Below are 25,009 nucleotides of genomic sequence, written 5' to 3'. Positions count from 1 at the left end.
AGTGCGTCGGAAAGTTAATTAGTGTTTCAGAAGAATTAGTTTTTATATATCAAGGGAAAAATAACCAGATAACTGTGAAAATTATTTAAAGCTAGTAAAATCTGTATTCTTGGACACCTATAAAAATAATATTCAGAAAAATAACTTATATAAGTTATATTTAAATTAGCCTCGTTTTCAACATTACTTGTATAGGTAATTTTCATTGTTACTTGTTTAAGTAATGCCCCTGACTGCTGAATGGTAAAGATTATTTAAATTTATCAGTTGGTAGAAAAAGTGAATATACATTGTATATTGTATATAACAAAGATTTAAGTTGATTCTGGACAAAGAAAGATAACTCCAATTAAAAAATATTCTTGCTATTGCACAATATTGTGAAATTAGATATTTCTTGCTTACTATACTGGACAAAGAAAGATAACTCTTAATTAAAAAAAAATTTGCTATTTCACAATATTGTGAAATTAGATATTTCTTGCCATTGCACAATACTGTGCAATTGAAAAGACTTGCTATTGCACAATACTTAATATAATAATTTTAGATCCTGATTTGGACCAACTTGAAAACTGGGCCCATAATCAAAAATCTTAGTACATGTTTAGATTCAGCATATCAAAGAGGCCCAAGAATTTAATTTTTGTTAAAATCAAACTTAGTTTAATTTTGGACCCTTTGCACTTTAATTTAGACCAATTTTAAAACTGGACCAAAAATTAAGAATCTACATACACAGTTAGATTTGGCATATCAAAGACCCCCAATTATTCAATTTTTGATGAAATCAAACAATGTTTAATTTTGGACCTCGATTTGGGCCAAATTGAAAACTGGGCCAATAATAAAAAATCTAAGTACATTTTTAGATTCAGCATATCAAAGAACCCCAAGGTTTCAATTTTTGTTAAAATCAAACTAAGTTTAATTTTGGACCCTTTGGACCTTAATGTAGACAAATTTGAAAACGGGACCAAAAATTAAGAATCTACATACACAGTTAGATTCGGCATATTAAAGAACCCCAATTATTCAATTTTGATGAAATCAAACAAAGTTTAATTTTGGACCCTTTGGGCCCCTTTTTCCTTAACTGTTGGGACCAAAACTCCCAAAATCAATACCAACCTTCCTTTTATAGTCATAAACCTTGTGTTTAAATTTCATAGATTTCTATTTACTTATACTAACGCTATGGTGCGAAAACCAAGAAAAATGCTTATTTGGGTCCCTTTTTGGCCCCTAATTCCTAAACTGTTGGGACCGAAACTCCCAAAAACAATACCAATCTTCCTTTTGTGATCATAAACATTGTGTTTAAATTTCATTGATTTCTATTTACTTTAACTAAAGTTATTGTGCGAAAACCAAGAATAATGCTTATTTGGGCCCTTTTTTGGCCCCTAATTCCTAAACTGTTGAAACCAAAACTCCCAAAATCAATCCCAACCTTTCTTTTGTGGTCATAAACCTTGTGTCAAAATTTCATAGATTTCTATTAACTTAAACTAAAGTTATAGTGCGAAAACCAAGAAAATGCTTATTTGGGCCCTTTTTGGCCCCTAATTCCTAAAATGTTGGGACCAAAACTCCCAAAATCAATACCAGCCTTCCTTTTATGGTCATAAACCTTGTGTTAAAATTTCATAGATTTCTATTCACTTTTACTAAAGTTAGAGTGCGAAAACTAAAAGTATTCGGACGACGACGACGACGACGCCAACGTGATAGCAATATACGACGAAAATTTTTTCAAAATTTGCGGTCGTATAAAAACTCTCGAGGAAGGAAAGGTTAATTTGGCAGTAAAAGTTTTGGAAATGGCGCCATTTTGATCATTTATTGAACTGGTCCCTACGATATTTGACATCTTTGGGTGAATTAACGATCTCTCGGATAAATAAACCAGTCGATCACGTGATCGCAATGTGTACAAAATAATACAGGATGTTTGAAATTCAAAAACAATAGCTCTGACTTTTGATTGGATAGAGCCGCGGTCTGCCCAAATACCACCGCGGTGAATTAAAATAGCGCTGAATATCGCGGCGCTAAAACGGCCTGGGGAGAACACTGGTAATCCAAGTGCTTGTTAGCACTGGATGGTAAAGCTTGCTTTAATTTATCAGTTGGTAGCTAGTAAAATTGAATATTGCATTGTATAAAGCATATTTGCTTTTGAGCAATTCAGTATGCTGTTGAATATTAATCCTTTGATATTTGAAGATATTTTCTTTTTCATTTCTGAAATCTGAAATAAGAAAAATTGAACCCCACCAATTTTTTTCACCTCCCCCTTTCCCTTTTTCCAAAAATGATCTCAATTCTTATGGATTTTTCAACAATAACTACTCATTTAAATACATCATAAAATATAAAATTTCATACTTTTCTGGACAAAGAAAGATAACTGCAATGCAACATTTTATTGGCAAATTTCCAATGAAGTTCATTAACCTAATTTTTTTGGCAAATTCCCAATGGAATTTATTAATAATAAAGTTTTTGGCAAATTTCCAATATACATAATCCGAGAGCAATTTAGGTGTCAAGATATTAAAATGAGTTTCAATTACCAACCTTACACTGCTTTTAAATTAGGTTTTGTACTTTAATTGTTCTTTAACCTGGAAACTCTTTCCCCCCTTTTTTTGCACCTTATTCCTTAATGGTTTGAGCCACAATTCCCAAAGACAATTCTTACCATCCCTTTGCAGTATTCCTATATCCAAAATCTAAATACATGGTTAGATTTATCATATCAAAGAACCCCAAGAATTCAATTTTTGATGAAATCGAATAATGTTCAATTTTAGACCCTTTAGACCTCAATGTGGACCAATTTGATAACCGGGCCCAAATATTAAAACTCTAAATAAATGGTTAGATTCAGCATATTGAAGAACCCTGTATATACAATTTTTGTTGAAATCAAACAAAAAAAAGTTCAATTTTGGACCCCGATTTGGACCAACTTGAAAACTGGGCCCATAATCAAAAATCTAAGTACATGTTTAGATTCAGCATACCAAAGAATCCCAAGAATTCATTTTTTGTTAAAATCAAACTAACTTTAATTTTGGACCCTTTGGACCTTAATGTAGACCAATTTGATAACAGGACCAAAAATTAAGGATCTAAATTCACAGTTAGATTTGGCTCTTTTTGGCTTCTTATTCCTAAACTGTTGGGACCAAAACGCCCAAAATCAATCCCAACCTTCCTTTTATGGTCATAAACCTTGTGTTTAAATTTCATAGATTTATATTTACTTTTACTAGAGTTAATAGAGTGCAAAAACCAAATGTCTTTGGACAAGGACTACGCCAAAGTGATACCAATATACGACCAAAAAATTATCAATTTTTGCCATCATATAAAAAGCAAGACATAGCAATCTTGAAATCAGTCGTTTGCGTGCTTGTTGTTGGCGGCTGTGGCCACAAATATTCTCTCTATGCTTAAAGTTTTGGAAATTTTAATAACTTTCTTTAACTATCCTGGATTTGTACCAAACTTGGACAGAAGCTTGTTTATGATCATAAGAAGTAAATTTTGTAAAAATAGAATTCTTGTTTTTCCGAAATTTTACTTTTATTTATAAATAGACTTAGTTTTTCTGCTGGAACATTGCATTTACTCTGTGGTTAAAGTCTTTAAAATTTCAATTATTTTCTTAAACTATCTTGGTTTTGCACCAAACTTGGACAGAAGATTGTTGATAGTATCCAGAAGTAAATTTTGTAAAAAATAAATACATTTTTGCATTATTTAACTTATAAATGGACTTAGTTTTTCTGCAAGGAAACAATATATTGACTCTGTAGTTAAAGTTTTTAAAATTTTAATAACTTTCTTATACTATCCTGGATTTGTACCAAACTTGTAAATAGACTTATATTAGTTTTTCTTCCAGTTGATATTAAATACATTCTGCATTTAATTTTTTTTAAAACTTTTTATTCATAAACTATCCTCGATTTTTACCAAACTTCTTACAATCAAAATACAGTATCAAGTGGAATATTTTTATTGATTTTTTCACTCATTTTTGTTGAGCCTGCAATTAACAGCAAAAGTAGGCAAAACACTGAGCTCCACAGAACCCTTACAAATTTTGATACTTGATACCCCAATTATAGTGATAATTGTGGCCAAGTGTAGTTTCAGAGAAGAATTTTGTAAAAGTTAACATAGGATAACAGACAATGGACAAAAAGTGATGAGAAAATCTCACTTGGGTGTTTAGGCAAGGTGGGCTAAAAATAATATATTCATCACAGAAATTTGGAACAACCAAACCAAACCAAAAGTTGATTTTAAAAACACAATTATTTTTTCTTCAGTCAGAATGTATCAGCAGAGCATTAAGTTTAGAAAGTAAATTTACACATTGGTACATATATAAAAATATAATCGATTATTGGAAATAATCATAGATGCATAATCGATTAATAATCAATTATAATCGGAATATATTTCTAAAGTTTGTTTTGTATCAATTATAATAAAATAAAACAATTTAATGGTATTGATGTGATTTTGTTATTTTTATATATTTATATGCATTATGAATTCTAATATATGTTGTGGAATGAAGATCATTTTACATGTGATTTTTTGTAATGTGTCCATAAACAAAATACAAATGTACCTAACTCACAGTGTGTGAAACCTTTTTTTCTTGGAAATTACCAAATTGGCAAGCAGATTTTCATTTCAACTTGCCAAATTAAAATTCCACATTCCAGCTTGGTGAGAGTCTAAATTTCTTAGCTCGCCATCTTATTCAGACTGTTATTGTATGTATTAAACATTTTTAGTAATAGCTCCAAAATAATGCATTTTTCAATATTTATGCTATGAGAAAAACAAATATTGTTCTGCTATGTACACTAAGATTATTTTGCTGACTTTTTTCTTCCCTTCATGTTATTCAAAACCTAAATTAATAACCTTAAGTAGTTATCAAAGGTGCCAGTATTATAATTTATTACGCCAGACGCGCATTTCGTCTACATTACTCATCAGTGACACTCATATTAAAATATTCATAAACCAAACAAGTACAAAGTTGATGAGCATTGAGGATAAAAAAATCCCAAAAAGTTGTGCAAACTACGTCTAAGGTAATCTTTGCCTGGGATAAGAAAATCCTTAGTTTTTTTTCGAAAACAGGAAATTTTTAAAAAAATGACCACATTGTTGATATTCATGTCAACACTTCGTCAACACCGAAGTGTTGACTACTGGGCTAAAGATTATTTTTGTTTACATTTCATTTTAAAACTGATTTAATAATTAGCATCTTATTTTTTCATGGATGCTGTTCATTTAAATATTCATTATAAATGTAATTAAGTTTTTATTTACAGTTTATAAGAAATTTACTCTTGGATCAATCTTCAAAGCATACTTTACATTGCCAAAAGGAAAGTGAAAGGTAATTTGTCTGTCTATAAAACACAGTTGGATTGGTTTAAGTTTTTCATACAACTGTCACAGAAGAGCTACTCGCCACAAGGGCGAGTTCTATTCAACCTGAACTCGCCAAATACGATTATACTCGCAGAGGTATCACACACTGACTACTCTTCATTAATTTAAGTTACTCAACTCAGTCATCTGGAATAATGCTATTAGGACTATGGACTAAGGTGAAGTAAAACTACTGACAGTTTTAATCAGTGATATAATTGTTTGCCTCAAATAACATCCGAAATTTCTCCTAGAAAAAATTCCCAATTACCCCAAAAATGGCTTAAAATTCCTCCCAATAAGTTTTACATTTTTCCCAAAAGTGATGGCATTGGAAGTAATTTAATTGTAAATTTCGTATTCATGTTATCATTTTGATATTATGAAAGCGCTTTTGAGATCCTGCAGGTTTCTGATTAGAATCAACACAATGTTTTTTTTAAAAATGTGGTTTTCAATGCATTAAGTACCATCATTGTTTCTGTCTCTTTCCCCTCACCAAAAAGTACCTTTCAGATTGAAAATTCTGACAATCAAAATATTCCTGACAAAACTGTGCAAAAAAAACCCAGGAAAGTTTAGCAAAAAAAACTTCAGCAATGTCGCCAATTTTCAATTTTCAATTTTGATTTTGATTTTAGTCATCAATAAGTAGAATCGATGCCCTTTAAACGACCTCCTTTCATCACTAGTACTACATCTGACATTTCTTTATGGCTCTAAGTATTGAAGCATCACTTTTTATATGTATCAACATCTTACATCATGAACTTCCTCTACTGAAATGTAAGCTTCTGTAGGTAATCCTAAATCTTTAGGCTTGGCATCAATCACAACTAATACCTGTAATACATAGAAATTATTTATCATTGGCATTTTATTAAACAGTGCAGAACTAAATAAACAGCTGCGCCACGAGTGCATGATACACCCGTCCTCTTGTGTGTGAAGTTTTACGCAATAATCATAAATAGTTTCTGAGATGGGGTGTGCGAAAACACCTTTTTTTGACAAAAAACTCAATAACTCTTAAATTAAACTCTGAATCATCACCAAAAGGTTACCGTATACAGATCTTAAAATTAATATAACTAAGAAGTGTTTTAAGTTTTAAGCAATGATCATTAATGGATTTTGAGATATGGTGCGACATGTGAAACCCCCCCCCCCCCTTTTTTTTAAACAAAAATCTCAATAACTCTGAAACCAGATGCTCTGCAGGGCGCAGCTTTATACGACCGCAGAGGTTGAACCCTGAATGGTTGGGGCAAGTATTGACACAACATTCAAGCTGAATCCAGCTCTATATTTGGATTGTGATAAAATAGTTGACACAGCATAGGTTTCTGACACAGAATGAATGTGTTCTAATGAACTCAAAATTTTTGTTTTCTCTTAGAGCAATTCACTATGCTGTTGAATATTAATCCTCTCAAAAAAATGTTTGAAGAAATTTTCTTTTTACTTATGAAATTTCAAATGAGAAAAATTGAACCCCCCCCCCCCCCACCCCAATTTTTTTTTCACATCCCCCTTTCCCTTATTCCAAAACTGATCTCAATTAAAATTTCTAATGGAGTTTGCAACAATAACTACTCATTTAAATACATCATAAAATATTAAGATGTAAAAAAACTGCTTGTTATCACTGAATGGTAAAGATTGTTTTAATTTATCAGTTGGTAGTAAAAAGTGAATATACATTGCATATTGTATATAACAAAGATTTAAGTTGATTCTGGACAAAGAAAGATAACTCCAATTAAAAAAATTCTTGCTATTTCACAATATTGTGCAATTAGATATTTCTTGCTAACTATTCTGGACAAAGAAAAATAACTCTAATAAAAACCAGATGCTCCGCAGGGCGTAGCTTTATACGACCGCAGAGGTTGAACCCTGAACGGTTGGGGCAAGTATGGACACAACATTCAAGCTGGATTCCGCTCTAAATTTGGATTGTGATTAAATAGTTGACACAGCATAGGTTTCTGACACAGAATGAATGTATTCAAATGAACTTAAAATTTTTGTTTTCTCTTAGAGCAATTCACTATGCTGTTGAATATTAATCCTCTCAAAAAAATGTTTGAAGAAATTTTCTTTTTATTTATGAAATTTCAAATGAGAAAAATTTAACCCAATTTTTTATTCACATCCCCCTTTCCCTTATTCCAAAACTAATTTCAATTAAAATATTCTAATGGAGTTTGCAACAATTACTACTCATTTAAATACATGATGTAAAAAAACTGCTTGTTATCACTGAATGGTAAAGATTATTTAAATTTATCAGTTGGTAGTAAAAAGTGAATATACATTGTATATTGTTTATAACATAGATTTAAGTTGATTCTGGAAAAAGAAAGATAACTCCAATTAAAAAAAAATCTTGCAGATATTTCTTGCTTACTATACTGGACAAAGAAAGATAACTCTTAATTAAAAAAAAATTTGCTATTTCACAATATTGTGAAATTAGATATTTCTTGCCATTGCACAATACTGTGCAATTGAAAAGACTTGCTATTGCACAATACTTAATATAATAATTTTAGATCCTGATTTGGACCAACTTGAAAACTGGGCCCATAATCAAAAATCTAAGTACATGTTTAGATTCAGCATATCAAAGAGGCCCAAGAATTTAATTTTTGTTAAAATCAAACTTAGTTTAATTTTGGACCCTTTGCACTTTAATTTAGACCAATTTTAAAACTGGACCAAAAATTAAGAATCTACATACACAGTTAGATTTGGCATATCAAAGAACCCCAATTATTCAATTTTTGATGAAATCAAACAATGTTTAATTTTGGACCCCGATTTGGGCCAACTTGAAAACTGGGCCAATAATCAAAAATCTAAGTACATTTTTAGATTCAGCATATCAAAGAACCCCAAGGTTTCAATTTTTGTTAAAATCAAACTAAGTTTAATTTTGGACCCTTTGGACCTTAATGTAGACCAATTTGAAAACGGGACCAAAAATTAAGAATCTACATACACAGTTAGATTCGGCATATTAAAGAACCCCAATTATTCAATTTTGATGAAATCAAACAAAGTTTAATTTTGGACCCTTTGGGGCCCCTTTTTCCTTAACTGTTGGGACCAAAACTTCCAAAATCAATACCAACCTTCCTTTTATTGTCATAAACCTTGTGTTTAAATTTCATAGATTTCTATTTACTTATACTAACGCTATGGTGCGAAAACCAAGAAAAATGCTTATTTGGGTCCCTTTTTGGCCCCTAATTCCTAAACTGTTGGGACCGAAACTCCCAAAATCAATCCCAACCTTTATTTTGTGGTTATAAACCTTGTGTCAAATTTTCATAGATTTCTATTAACTTAAACTAAAGTTATAGTGCGAAAACCAAGAAAATGCTTATTTGGGCCCTTTTTGGCCCCTAATTCCTAAAATGTTGGGACCAAAACTCCCAAAATCAATACCAGCCTTCCTTTTATGGTCATAAACCTTGTGTTAAAATTTCATAGATTTCTATTCACTTTTACTAAAGTTAGAGTGCGAAAACTAAAAGTATTCGGACGACGACGACGACGACGACGACGACGACGACGACGCCAACGTGATAGCAATATACGACGAAAATTTTTTCAAAATTTGCGGTCGTATAAAAATTGCTATTGCACAATGAAAGATAACTCTAATTAAAAAAAAAATTGCTATTGCACAATTTTGTTCAAAAGCAATTTTTTTTATATTGCACAATACTTAATATAATAATTTTAGATCCTGATTTGGACCAACTTGAAAACTGGGCCCATAATCCAAAATCTAAGTTCATGTTTGGATTCAGCATATCAAAGAACCACAAGAATTCAATTTTTGGACCTTTTGGACTTTAATGTAGACCAATTTGAAAACAGGACCAAAAATTAAGAATCTACATACACAGTTAGATTTGGCATATCAAAGAACCCCATTTATTCAATTTTTGATGAAATAAAACAAAGTTTGATTTTGGACCCCGATTTGGACCAACTTGAAAACTGGGCCAATAATCAAAAATCTAATTACATTTTTAGATTCACGAATCAAAGAACCCCAAGGATTCAATTTTTGTCAAAATTGAACTTAGTTTAATTTTTGACCCTTCGGACCTTAATGTAGACCAATTAGAAAACGGGACCAAAACTTAAGAATCTACATACACAGTAATAGATTCAGCATATCAAAGAACCCCAATTATTCAATTCTTGATGAAATCAAACAAAGTTTAATTTTGGATCCTTTGGGCCCCTTATTCCTAAACTGTTAGGACCAAAACTCCCAAAATCAATACCAACCTTCCTTTTATGCTCATAAACCTTGTGTTTAAATTTCATAGATTTCTATTTACTTATACTAACGCTATGGTGCGAAAACCAAGAAAATGCTTATTTGGACCCCTTTTTGACCCCTAATTCCTAAACTATTAGAATCAAAACTCCCAAAATCAATTCCAACCTTCCTTTTGTGGTCATAAACCTTGTGTCAAATTTCATAGATTTCTATTTTCTTTTACTAAAGTTACTGTGCGAAAAACAAGAAAATGCTTATTTGGGCCCTTTTGGGCCCCTAATTCCTAAAATATTGGGATCAAAACTCCCAAAATCAATCCCAACCTTCCTTTTGTGGTCATAAACCTTGTGTTAAAATTTCATAGATTTCTATTCACTTTTACTTAAGTTAGAGTACGAAAACTAAAAGTATTCGGACAACAACGACGACGCCAACATGATAGCAATATACGACAAAATTTTTTCAAATTTTGCGATCGTATAATAAAATTATGAATCATCATTAAAAAGTATACAGATCTTTAGATTAATATAACTAACTAGGAGCCTGTGTCTACACCCTGTATAACCCCGATACAGATGAAACCGGACGTTGACGCGTTCGAAACGAACACACCGTGTAACACCGAGTTGAGACAGTAAGGAATTCATACTTTTAAAGACAATCTAATATATATTCTTCGGATATTTTGCTCCAATATATTCTTTGCCATAATACTCATTAGTTACTAAAATGTTTTTAAAAAATGTGACATTTTTATATACAAACATAAAAAAACGCATGACGATATCAATGATTAAACATGTTTGCTATTTTTAAACATTCAAAACTTAATGTTTCTCGTACCTCATAGTTTTTAAAACATACATTTTTGAAAACTTCATAGTATAAATTAACAGACTTATAAAGGTCGTTTGTTTATGTTGTATCTAGAAAACAAGAGGCTCTCAAGAGCCTGAATCGCTCACCTTAATTCTTTTGGTTAAATCTCTCATCAATGATTATTTTGGCTTTTCAATTTATTTAAATGTTTTTTGGATCGTCCTATTTTCTTCAAAAGCAAAAAAAAAATCATTTTCTCCGATGTTCTATTTTAGCCATAGAAGCTATGTTTCTTGACATACAAGGAAATAAAATATAAAATTTATACTAGATACTATGAAACTCATTTAGCCTAAGTTTGGCTGAAATTGATACAGCAGTTCCAAAGGAGAAGATTTTTTAAAGTAAGTCAACATGATGAACAAATTGTGAAAAAAGTCTTTGAAGGGCAATAACTCCTTATGGGGTCAATTGACAATTTTGGTCAGATAGACTTATTTGTAGAACTTACTTTGCTGAACATTATTGCTCACTTTAAAGTTTATCTCTATCTATAATAATATTCAAGATAATAACCAAAAACAGCAAAATTTCCTTAAAATTACCAATTCAGGGGCAGCAACCCAACAAAGGGTTGTCTGATTCATCTGAAAATTTCAGGGCAGATAGATCTTGACCTGATAAACAATATTACCCGATGTCAGTTTTGCTCTAAATGCTTTGGTTTTCGAGTTATAAGCCAAAAACTGCATTTGACCCCTATGTTCTATTTTTAGCAATGGCGACCATGTTTGTTGATAGATCAAAACCTCGGATACAATTTATAAACTAGATACCCTAAGAAACATTCAGTTAAAGTTTGGAAGTATTTGGCCCAGTAGTTTCAGAGGAGAAGATTCTTGAAATAGTTTACGACGACAGACGACGAAGACAGACGACGGACGCCAAGTGATGGCATAAGCTCACTTGGCCCTTCGGGCTAGGTGAGCTAAAAAAAAATACATGTTTTAAAGTGTCTTAATTTTCTCAGTGTGTATGCTTCGTTGTCATTACACCTTTTTATACTGCACGCTTCATTGACACAATATTGCGTGTGTCAATGAATTTTGCATGTATTTAATCATGCTTTGATATGATTATAACCAATATGCATGTTTGAGAATAATAATTTACCACCATAACATGCAGACAGCAACCCATAATGTCCGTTGTTTTGTTGAAAAACTCTTGGAGAACATTTTTACATGTAAAAAAAACTCATGTATACGAAAGGGTGAATTGGTAGGAAAAATTTAAATACAATAACTCGACAGATGCATCTATGGCTAAGCATACTAATACACACGTCCGATTTCTAATTTGATAGCATTTTTGAAAGTGTTTACCATACGACAGTCAATGTATGGTTAGGTGGTGGGTTGGGTGCCCGCTAACATGTTTAATCCCGCCATATTCTGTATGAGCATGTCCAAAGCCAGGAGCGTGTATTTCAGTAGTTTTATTTGTTCACTATTATGTGCTTAAATTGGGCCATTAGTTTTCTCGTATGAATTGTATTTCATTTGTCATTTCGGTGTGTTTTATAGCGGTGTGGGCTTAGTTCATTGTTAAAGGCCACCTATAGTTGTTTATTTTTGTTTCGTTTGGTCTCTTGCGAAGAGCTGTTTCAATACCATATCTTCTTTTTGATATTGATAGCAATCAAAAACAATCAATGTATTACAGGTTAAGCCTTTTGGCCTGAATCTCAGAGGCGGGTTCCAGTGGGTCATAGATTACCATAGAGTTACATTAAGGCCAAAGAATATGTGTATACAATGAACATGTAACTGATAGCCATCAATAGGCCCGAGAACACAGTTATTTTGTAGTGCATTTCTTTTAGACAATAAATTCAAATTAAAAAAAAAAGTTTTTAATTGAAAAAAATACAACATACAACATGCATGATTTTTTTTTAGTTTCTGTTCAACATTTCATTCTGACATAATTAAATTCATTTGACAATCATTTACACGAACTTTTTGTGAATAGAATTCCAATTATCTAAGCTAAAGCATTATTATTTTTTGAGGATTTTTGTACATTTTAAAAAAAAACGCTATGATAATATTTGTGCAATGTTGAACATTATAGCCGTCATTAATCCAAATAAGTAATACAGTTGTAATAAAACTTACATTTTAGTCATGCATAACTGATATTGACTAATTTAGAATAGTTCGTCTATACATCGTTGTTCTTGAAGTAGCAATTTTACCTGACCATATCGGGAAATAGGTATTTAGTCGGATCTTAACATGTCCTTGTGATTTGGTTAAACCGGTTTTTCTATAAATATACGAAGAAATGTCGAAATGTTCAGGACTTAATTAAATTCGTATTTCAGTAGGATGGTGCAAGCATACGATTTTTATTGCGTCTTACACTTTCAGAAGCGAATAATCTTTAACTATTTTATTCAAATATTGTGTAAAAACTTCAATTTTCAGCTCTGAAAGTCAAGTGACTCGATCATTTTCCTGAGGAAGTTTTAAAAAATTGCAAAGAAATATGTTTACAGTGGATTAGCTTTCATTAGTCTTCACTATCTATAGATTAACAACTTTTGGTTATATTTATAGTTTAGAATCATCATTGAAGGTGGAGCACGATTGCGCAGTTAATTAATTCTATTAATGTGCCATTTGTATGCAAGAGTGACATTCCGTTGTATTATGTGCTAATTCGAAAAAGTTATGCGAGTATTCTCTCCCCTTAACAGGTTTATTATTTTATAAATAAGTTTACGTTTCTGATATAATTTTGAATAATTACAAAATGTATACATTCAATATATTTCAGTTTTTGTTATTGGTGTATCAAAAACATTGATGTACGAATATAATTTCATTTATTTGAAACGTTTAAAATGATTACATACCAATATAAAGAACCGTTCATCATTTTTGAAAAAGACTATGAACGAAAATAGCATTAATTATCTGCTCTTGATGATAGATTGATTGGAAAATGAACATGCATTATCTAATGGTAATCACAGAAACGGACCGGCGAACAATTATTAATTGTAGCTTAATCAACCTTAAAACAATTTTCCACTAGTAACAAATGTTACTTTATACAAATATAAGGACTAAGTTAGCTAAATCTACCAATTTTATTAGATATTATGATTTTTTATTGCAATAGATTAATATGCTACTTGAAACAATCATTATTAGTACACATGTAAGTTTCCTGACGTATAAGCGCCATTGAGGATGAGCTCCAGAGAAAGCAGACTAGTAGCGTTGCGTGTGTTTCTTTGTTGGGAAAGGAGAGGAAATGCAACCACTTGTACAGATAAACGACAGAATTACCATACAAGCATTTATAGTCAACACAATTAGAAAGAGTTCCCATCGTTGGACAGGGAATATGAAGGCATCCAAGAATGAACAAGTGACATGTCTAACTCTGAACAGTTAGAAAACGGACTATCGACATTATGCATGTATACGTATACGTTTATGAGAGTGATGAGTTCTTGCGTCTGACAAAAAATAAAATCCTTCATGGTTATATCTTGCCATACCTTTATATTGGTTTGTAAGGTGATTACTCAAAATCGTTATTTGAAAATCCTGTTTGTGAGATGTAGATTCATTTCAATACAGAAATTTCGTCTATATATTAAGTTTCACAAGTGTATAACACGGAGAAGCTCTGAAGGTACATTACTCCCATTTTGTTTGGGTGTGAACCATCGATGTTTACAGCAATATCAAAGAATAAGATGATGATGGTAGAAAGAACTATGGGCGTCATGTCGCAAATATTACATGCATATCGGACAATGAGTTGTCAATCTGTATGAAAAGATTTCCAATACAACCATATTATTGAAAAGGAATGTTTACACGCTATACTCTTGTGCTAGTATTACAGGGTTCTTGTGGCGTTCACCTTAGACACACATCTTTTTAACGATGTTTAAAAACAAGAGGCTCTCAAGAGCCTGAATTGCTCACCTTAATTTTTTTGGTTAAATCTCTCATCAATGATTATTTTGGCTTTTCAATTTATTTAAATCTTTGAATCGTCCTATTTTCTTCAAAAGCAAAAAAAAAAATCATTTTCTCCTATGTCCTATTTTAGCTATAGGAGCTGTTTCTTGACATACAAGGAAATAAAATATAAAATTTATACAAGATACTCTGAAACTCATTTAGCCTAAGTTTGGCTGAAATTGATACAGCAGTTTCAAAGGAGAAGATTTTTAAAAGTAAGTCAACATGATGAACAAATTGTGAAAAAAGTTTTTAAAGGGCAATAACTCCTTAAGGGGTCAATTGGCCCGAGAACACAGTTATTTCGTAGTGCATTTCTTTTAGACAATAAATTCAAATTAAAAAAATCGCACCTGCTCTTTCTTAAAAATAGTTTTACATTGTAGTGTACTACCAGTGAGACAAATAATATCAAAATTATAGAAACTTCTACCAGCTCTAACTCAAAATATTGGCAATTCTGTGTTGAGGGGGTGTAAAATTCAGTTTGACAGCTTCAGACGTGATAAAATTTGACCTTTTAGAACTGGACCAATTCACTACTTAACATAAAGTTTCAGCACCCAAATTTTTTTGACATGTAATTACATCCCCCTACTTAATATTTCATGCATTTAATATAAATAAATAAATTGGGAAAGTGTATTAAATAAAACATGAAGTTATACACTGTTTACACTAGGGACTATATTCGTAGACAACGAAAACCAAAGGACGATAACTGTGTCCTTGGACCAATTAGGACAGAAAGACTTGACCAATCTTTATAAAACTTTGCATAACCTAAGCTTAGGCAATAATGAGATGGTTTGCCAAGTTTCATGGCCATATGTCATATATAACAGAAACTGGGGTCATTTTAGTATTGACATTTGGATGTTTATTTTTGACGTATAAATTAAATATCTTCAACTGTCAAGATTTTGGCCTAAAACTTGAAATTTTGCAAAAATTTACTTTTTAAATGCTCTTGAATATTAGATATTAAGTATTAAAAGCATCTGCACACTCATTTTATTTATCAGATGTATTGTATTTATTCCAAAGTCAAATTTATATGCGCCTATGCCTGAAAATAGAGATTTTCCAATTCAGGGAAGCCTTATATAAATATGCATTTTTGTTAGCCAATTTGAAGTTTTGGAAGATTTTTAAGCCTAAATTATTCTTTCATATATATTAAAAATGTACTTTAAATGTATAGAAAAGTTACAAAAAGTATACCACATGAGTATAAAATGGTCTTGGACTATGCAGTACTGAGAATTATTTAGAGTCAATTTAGGCGGTAGTCCATATTGACATATAAAAATGCACACAGAAGCTATCAGAAGTGAAAATGTGTTACTTTTTGTTCATTTCTAAGCTAAGGTGTTATCATACAAGAAGTCTAAATGCAAAAGGACTCTTGCATTTAAATTTTTTTGAAAGACAATATGGTCTGGCGGCCAGTTTTTTTCACATTTCGATGGAAAACTTGCATTTAGTTTAAGTCTCAAAAGGTATAAATTTGGACCACTTACTATCATACAGGAAAAAAAATATGGTAACCTTTAAAGGAGTAAGGTGTACTGAATATAGTAAAAAGCTTTCTTTTCAGATTTAGTGAAATATTTGTGATGGACTGGAGATTTGATGTACAAAGCGCTTCACATTTTACATACATCAGTTAGGCCGTTTAACCAGGGCCATGAATACAAAATATTCTGCACTTTTTTTCTGTGATAGTCTACTTTTCTCTTTATTCAGAGTTCACAAATGGTTAATTAAATTTGATTTAAGCACAGAAACACAAATATCAGGAACCAAAAAGCTGTCAGATAGAAAGTCAGCATGCCTCTTAGGCATAAAATGTAAACTTCTTTAAAATCCTTATTATAGCCGTAGAATGCCAAAATGTCACTTTTTAACAGAATTTCTGTAAACCAAAGATGTAAATCCTTTACTTTTATTGAGTTTGACAAATTGAAACCAGCAAATCATTCAGGAAAGTTCCCAAAGTACAGAATCTAGATTTCAGTAATTTATCTCTTAGCCCCGAGAACAGTTATTTCGTAGTGCATTTCTTTTAGACAATAAATTCAAATTAAAAAAATCGCACCTGCTCTTTCTTAAAAATAGTTTTACAGTGTAGTGTACTACCAGTGAGACAAATAATATCAAAATTATAGAAACTTCTACCAGCTCTAACTCAAAATATTGGCAATTCTGTGTTAAGGGGGTGTAAAATTCAGTTTGACAGCTTCAGACGTGATAAAATTTGACCTTTTAGAACTGGACCAATTCACTACTTAACATAAAGTTTCAGCACCCAAATTTTTTTGACATGTAATTACACCCCCCTACTTAATATTTCATGCATTTAATATAAATAAATAAATTGGGAAAGTGTATTAAATAAAACATGCAAGTTATACACTGTTTACACTAGGGACTATATTCGTAGACAACGAAAACCAAAGGACGATAACTGTGTCCTTGGACCAATTGACAATTTTGGTCAAATTAACTTTTTTGTAGATCTTACTTTTCTTAACATTTTTCCTACTAACAGTTTATTTGTATCTATAATAATATTCAAGATAATAACCAAAAACTGCAAAATTTCTTTCAAATCATCAATTCAGGGGCATTATACCTGAAAAACCAGTTACCCAATTAGGCTGAAAATTTCAGGACAGGTAGACCTTGACCTAATAAATACTTTAAATTCTGGTCTTATTTGCTCTAAATGCTGGAGTTTTTGAGATATGAGCCAAAAACTGCATTTGACCCCTATGTTCTATTTTTAGCAATGGCGACCATGTTTGTTGATAGATACAATTTATAAACTAGATAACCTAAGGAACATTAAATTAAAGTTTGGAAGTATTTGACCTAGTAGTTTCAGAGGAGAAGATTCTTGAAATAGTTTATGACGACAGATGATGACGGACGCCAAGTGATGGCATAAGCTCACTTGGCCCTTCGGGCCAGGTGAGCTATAAAAAAGATAGAACTAATTTAATGTCATATTTCCCTATTTTTTAAATATAACTAAAAGTCTTTTATCTGACAAGAATACCCCTATTTAGCGGACAAGTAATTTATTCTTTTTTCTGTTATTGAATACCAACAAAGAATATAAATTCCGAAATTAATTTGAAACTTTGATACTCAATAGTTTCCCAGCAAAATATTCACATCCCTTGGGGATAATTAGTGTTCGTCCAGTGGCATATATAACAATTGTGATGACGAATTCCTTCCTTTGTTCGAGAACAATCTTATTGAAATATAAATCTGTGATTTTACTATGTCCACAACTTCGATGAACCAAAGCAAAAGTTATACATCGACCTGTATTTACATCAAATTGGTTCTCTTCTCCTTCTTCTTTTTCTTCTTGTATACAATAGTCTTTTGACATTCGATGATTACATACTGTTGGCATACGTGGACTACTCTATTTACAAAACTTTTACCCCAATTTATTCAAAATATATGTTTTTTTCTTATAGTCAATGTATACATGTATATATTTTTTTTAAATTGCGCTATAGTTCTGTATATATATTTTAAATTGCGCTATATTGTACCCAGTCGTATAAACGAATCTTCGATAAGTGCGTACATTTTTTAAATCTATATTTCTAGTAAGTTCCAATCTGTCATTCACTATTGACAATGAGTATATATTACATTATCCCAAATTCACCCTTGGAAAAAATATTTAAATAGATTTTTATTTCATCAAATTTTATTTTTGGGGTATTATTTTCATTTTTATGAATAATATTCTTTACACCAGAAATGTTATTTATAAACAAGCGTATGAGTTTAGTAATGACAAGTAAGACAGAGTTGTATATTATACATCTGATAGTTCAAAATGGAAAGTTATAAGTTATCGGCCGTGTACACTGATCAATACCTGCAGAAGTGAAAAGATGCATGAACTTGCAAGCCCGACAGGAAATCACTTGAATACCTGGAGGACAAGGTATTACTTCCAAAGGTATTGTGAGGGGTGTGAGGTGACCTCACACCCCTCACAATACCTTTGGAAGTAATATCTTTAGCCATGCTGGTGATTAGATCAGGCCGATCAGATGAGGGAAGATCAGAATTTATTTTTAAAAGTTTATTACATGTACTTTATAGAATTATGAACAAATTAGATTTTCAAAAACAATTTTCACGGAACACTTATTTATGATTTCAATTTTGACTTTTTACCTAATTCCAATATCAACAGTTTAAAAACCACAGACCATGGTAATTTAAAAAAATAAGAATATTTTCCGTATCAAGTTAGTTAGTCGGATAAAACAACCGTACGATTGACAAGATATCGACACGCAATTACAACTACATCGGTTACTGTAGTGTTGTTCCTTTGTGGTTTATAGACCTATTGTTGTTATTAATCGAGAAAGAAGACAAAATGACTGAACGCAGAGAATTGATACTCTTTCTGGTTTCCCTTTAAGTAAGTTATTCATTTTATTACATTGGCAAATGGCATTTTTTAAAGAAATTAATGAAAAACATGTAAGGAACTATATCTTTTTTCTTCACATTCACAATTTGTTTAGATCCACCGTAATGGACGTCTTGACAACTCCTATTGTTGTATGCATCAAAGAGTGAAATAACCACGTTTATTTCACATGTGAAATTATCAGTTTTTATTTAACTGGTAAATCAATGTAATTCATTGCAACCAATGTAATAATTTCTTTTCCCATGATCTTTAATGTTGTGCTTTACATACTTAAACATGGTGTTTTACTTACAGAATTAGGACAATATCGCCTCATCAACTCATTTACAGCAACATCATTCTGGTGAAGTTTGGGACCAGTGTGGTACCAACCGACAACTCGCTCACGAGCTATAAAATAACAAATTTTTATATCAAAAATATAAAATGAACTGTTGCCAGTGAATTATGTGTCATTTGTCAGCATAAAATTCAAATAATCCATCAGAGGAACAGTAACATTTATATAACCAGATGCTCCGCAGGGCGCAGCTTTATACGACCGCAGAGGTTGAACCCTGAACAGTTGGGGAAAGTATGGACACAACATTCAAGCTGGATTCAGCTCTAAATTTGGATTGTGATTAAATAGTTGACACAGCATAGATTTCTGACACAGAATAAATGTGGTCTAATGAACTTAAAATTTTTGTTTTGCCTTTGAGCAATTCACTATGCTGTTGAATATTAATCCTCTCCAAAAAATGTGTGAAGAAATTTTCTTTTTATTTATGAAATTTCAAATGAGAACTAGATGCTCCGCAGGGCGTAGCTTTATACGACCGCAGAGGTTGAACCCTGAACGGTTGGGGCAAGTATGGACACAACATTCAAGCTGGATTCAGCTCTAAATCAGGATTGTGATTAAATAGTTGACACAGCATAGGTTTCTGACACAGAATGAATGTGTTCTAATAAACTTAAAATTTTTGTTTTCTCTCTGATTATTATTAGAGCAATTCACTATGCTGTTGAATATTAATCCTCTCAAAAAAATGTTTGAAGAAATTTTCTTTTTATTTATGAAATTTCAAATGAGAAAAATTAAACCCAATTTTTTTAATCACATCCCCCTTTCCCTTATTCCAAAACTAATCTCAATTAAAATTTCTAATGGAGTTTGCTACAATAACTACTCATCTATATACATCATAAAATATTAAGATGTAAAAAAACTGCTTGTTATCACTGAATGGTAAAGATTATTTTAATTTATCAGTTGGTAGTAAAAAGTAAATATACATTGTATATTGTATATAACAAGGATTTAAGTTGATTCTGGACAAAGAAAGATAACTCCAATTAAAAAAAATCTTACTATTGCACAATATTGTGCAATTAGATATTTCTTGCTTACTATTCTGGACAAAGAAAGATAACTCTAATTAAAAAAAAATTTGCTATTTCACAATATGGTGCAATTAGATATTTCTTGCCATTGGGCAATACTGTGCAATTGAAAAGACTTGCTATTGCACAATACTTAAAATAATAATTTTAGATCCTGAATTGGACCAACTTGAAAACTGGGCCCATAATCAAAAATCTAAGTACATGTTTGGACTCAGCATATCAAAGAACCCCAAGATTTCAATTTTTGTTAAAATCAAATTAAGTTTAATTTTGGACCCTTTGGACCTTGATGTAGACCAATTTGAAAACAGGACCAAAAATTAAGAATCTAAATACATGGTAAGATTCGGTATATCAGAGAACCCCAATAGTTCAATTTTTGATGAAATCAAACAAAGTTTAATTTTGGCCCCTAATTCATTGTGACCAAAACTCCCGAAATCAATCCCAACCTTCCTCTTATGGTCATAAACCTTGTGTTTAAATTTCATAGATTTCTATTTACTTATACTAAAGTTATGGTGCGAAAACCAAGAAAAATGCATATTTGGGCCCCTTTTAACCCCTTAGTCCTACACTGTTAGGATTTCAACTCCCAAAATCAATCCCAACCTTTCTTTTGTGTTCATAAATCTTGTGTTTAAATTGCATTGATTTCAATTGACTTATACTATAGTTATTGTGCGAAAACCAAGAATATGGCTTATTTGGTCCCTTTTTTGGCCCCTTATTCCTAACTTATTGGGAAAAAACTCCCAAAATCAATCCCAACCTTTATTTTGTAGTCATAAACCTTGTGTTATAATTTAATACTTTTCTATTGCCTTAAACTAAAGTTATAGTTCGAAACCAAGAAAATGCTTATTTGGGCCCTTATTGGCCCCTAATTCCTAAACTATTGGGACCAAAACTTCCAAAATCAATCCCAACCTTCCTTTTGTGGTCATAAACCTTGTGTTCAAATTTCATAGATTTCTATTGACTAAAACTAAAGTTAGAGTGCGAAGACTAAAAGGTATTCGGACAACGACGCAGACGACTACTCCAACGTGATACCAATATACGACCAAAAAATTAAAAATTTTAGCGGTTGTATAAAAAGAACTTTAACTAGAGGCTCTTAAGAGCCTGTATCGCTCACCTGAAACAACCTGGGTTTTTTAATTCATATAAAAAAAAGATAAAATTTGGCTACAAAGTAACAACACTTGGTCAGCACCTCATAAGGAACATTCATGCCATGTTTGGTTTGATTCCATTCAGTGGTTCTCTAAAAGAAGTCATTTGTATGCATTTCCCATAGGGTCCTATGTTAAACTAAGTCCCCCACTGGCGGCCATCTTGGATGATTAATCGGCTACAAAGTAACAACACTTGGTCAGCACCTCATAAGAAACATTCATGCTATGTCTGGTTTTATTCCATTCAGTGGTTGTCTAAAAGAAGTCATTTGTATGCATTTCCAATAGGGTCCTATGTTAAACTAAGTCCCCGCTGGCGGCCATCTTGGATGATGGATTGGCAACAAAGTAACAACACTTGGTTAGCACTTCATAAGGAACATTCATGCCATTTTTGGTTTCATTCCATTCAGTGGTTCTCTAAAAGAAGTCATTTGTATGCATTTCCCATAGGGTCCTATCTTAAAATAAGTCCCCCGCTGGCGGCCATCTTGGATGATGGATCGGCTACAAAGTAACAACACTTGGTCAGCACCTCATAAGGAACATTCATGCCATGTTTGGTTTCATTCCATTCAGTGGTTCTCTAAAAGAAGTCATTTGTATGCATTTCCCATAGGGTCCTATGTTAAACTAAGTCCCCCACTGGCGGCCATCTTGGATGATTAATCGGCTACAAAGTAACAACACTTGGTCAGCACCTCATAAGAAACATTCATGCTATGTCTGGTTTTATTCCATTCAGTGGTTGTCTAAAAGAAGTCATTTGTATGCATTTCCCATAGGGTCCTATGTTAAACTAAGTCCCCGCTGGCGGCCATCTTGGATGATGGATTGGCAACAAAGTAACAACACTTGGTTAGCACTTCATAAGGAACATTCATGCCATTTTTGGTTTCATTCCATTCAGTGGTTCTCTAAAAGAAGTCATTTGTATGCATTTCCCATAGGGTCCTATCTTAAAATAAGTCCCCCGCTGGCGGCCATCTTGGATGATGGATCGGCTACAAAGTAACAACACTTGGTCAGCACCTCATAAGGAACATTCATGCCATTTTTGGTTTCATTCCATTCAGTGGTTCTCTAAAAGAAGTCATTTGTATGCATTTCCCACAGGGTCCTATCTTAAAATAAGTCCCCCGCTGGCGGCCATCTTGGATGATGGATCGGCTACAAAGTAACAACACTTGGTCAGCACCTCATAAGGAACATTCATGCCATGTTTGGTTTCATTCCATTCCGTGGTTCTCTAAAAGAAGTCATTTGTATGCATTTCCAATAGGGTCCTATGTTAAACTAAGTCCCCCGCTGGCGGCCATCTTGGATGATGGATCGGCTACAAAGTAACAACACTTGATCAGCACCTCATAAGGAACATTCATGCCATGTTTGGTTCCATTCCATTCAGTGGTTCTCTAGAAGAAGTTCAAAATGCAACAATAACTACTCATTTAAATACTTCATAGACTATTAAAATGTAAAAAAACTGCTCGTTATCACTGAATGGTAAAGATTGTTTTAATTTATCAGTTGGTAGTAAAAAGTGAATATACATTGTAAATTGTATATAACAAAGATTTAAGTTGATTCTGGACAAAGGAAGATAACTCCGATTAAAAAAATTCTTGCTATTGCACAATATTGTGCAATTAGATATTTCTTGCTTACTATTCTGGACAAAGAAAGATAACTCTAATTTTAAAAAAAATTGCTATTGCACAATATTGTGCAATTAGTTATTTCTTGCTATTGGGCAATACTGTGCAATTGAAAAGATTTACTATTGCACAATACTGTGCAATTGAAGATTTCTTGCTATTGCGCAATACCATGCAATGGTAAATTTCTAGCTATTGCACAATACTTACTTATTTTAGATCCTGATTTGGACCAAATTGAAAACTGGGCCCATAATCAAAAATCTATCTACATGTTTGGATTCAGCATATCAAAGAACCCTGGAAGAATTCAATTTTTGTTAAAATCAAACTAAGTTTAATTTTGGACCCTTTGGACTTAATGTAGACCAATTTGAAAATAGGACCAAAAATTAAGAATCTACATACACAGTTAGATTTGACATATCAAAGAACCCCAATTATCCAATTTTTGATGAATTCAAACAGTTTGATTTTGGACCCTTTGGGCCCCTTATTCCTAAACTGTTAGGACCAAAACTCCCAAAACCAATACCAACCTTCCTTTTATGGTCATAAAACTTGTCTTTAAATTTCATAGATTTCTATTTACTAATACTAGTTATGGTGCGAATACCCAGAAAAATGCTTATTTGGACCCATTTTTGACCCCTCATTCCTAAATTGTTAGGACCAAAACTCCCAAAATCAATACAAACCTTCCTTATGTGGTCAAAAACCTTGTGTTGAAATTTCATAGATTTCTCTTTACTAATACTAAAGTTATGGTGCGAAAACCAAGAAAAATGCTTATTTGGACCCTTTTTTGGCCCCTAATTCCTATATTATTCGGACTAACACTCCCAAAATCAATACCAACCTTCCTTTTGTGTTCATAAACCTTGTGTTTAAATTTCATAGATTTATATTTTCTTATACTAAAGTTATGGTGTGAAAACCAAAAAAAATGTTTATTTGGACCTCTTTTTGGCCCCTAATTCCTTAACTGTTAGAACCAAAACTCCCAAAATCAATCCCAACCTTCCTTTTGTGGTTATAAACCTTGTGTCAAAATTTCATAGGTTTCTATTTACTTCTACTAAAGTCACTGTGTGAAAAACAAGAAAATGCTTATTTGGGCCCTTTTTGACCCCTAATTCCTAAAATGTAGGGATCTAAACTCCTAAAATCAATCCCAACCTTCCTTTTGTGGTCATAAACCTTGTGTTAAAATTTCATAGATTTCTTTTCACTTTAACTAAAGTTAGAGTGCGAAAACTAAAAGTATTCGGACGATGACGACGTTCTCTGGTTCATTCATTGATAAATTCCAAATATTAAACATTGTTTAATAGATTTATCAAATGAACATGTACATGATGTAAGAGTCACACATATTTGTTCTGTCATTGCCAGGTGAAAAGCTCATGAAGCAACAACATCAAGCAGACATCATCTGAGTCTTTTTTCCCGAAGATAAAATTCAAACCTCTTAAAACTAAAAGGTTTTTCATAGATATAAGAAGATGTGGTATGGTAGCGCATAAATAGGTTCAACAAAATTACAATCAAATTGAGACTATAGGTTGCATTTCTGTAAATATTGACATGCAATTTCCCATAGGAACTCCCTTTACGGCTAAAACTGT

The 25,009-nt window shown here is 32.0% G+C and overlaps 1 protein-coding gene across 1 annotated transcript in view; it reads right to left on the bottom strand.

The window, feature by feature from the left end:
- Window positions 1-25,009, bottom strand: part of LOC134721342 (26S proteasome non-ATPase regulatory subunit 7-like) — a 64,773-nt gene that overhangs the window by 17,837 nt on the left and 21,927 nt on the right. Inside the window, exons 3-4 of the mRNA XM_063584283.1 lie at window positions 19,443-19,540; window positions 6,244-6,324 (exon numbers count right to left, since the gene is read on the bottom strand). Of these exons, the coding sequence (XP_063440353.1) occupies window positions 6,244-6,324; window positions 19,443-19,540 (179 nt within the window). The remainder of the gene's footprint in view (window positions 1-6,243; window positions 6,325-19,442; window positions 19,541-25,009) is intronic.

Source organism: Mytilus trossulus, chromosome 6 (assembly GCF_036588685.1).
Source record: "Mytilus trossulus isolate FHL-02 chromosome 6, PNRI_Mtr1.1.1.hap1, whole genome shotgun sequence".
NCBI classification, from domain to species: domain Eukaryota; kingdom Metazoa; phylum Mollusca; class Bivalvia; order Mytilida; family Mytilidae; genus Mytilus; species Mytilus trossulus.
This window is presented reverse-complemented; position numbering and strand designations above follow the sequence as displayed.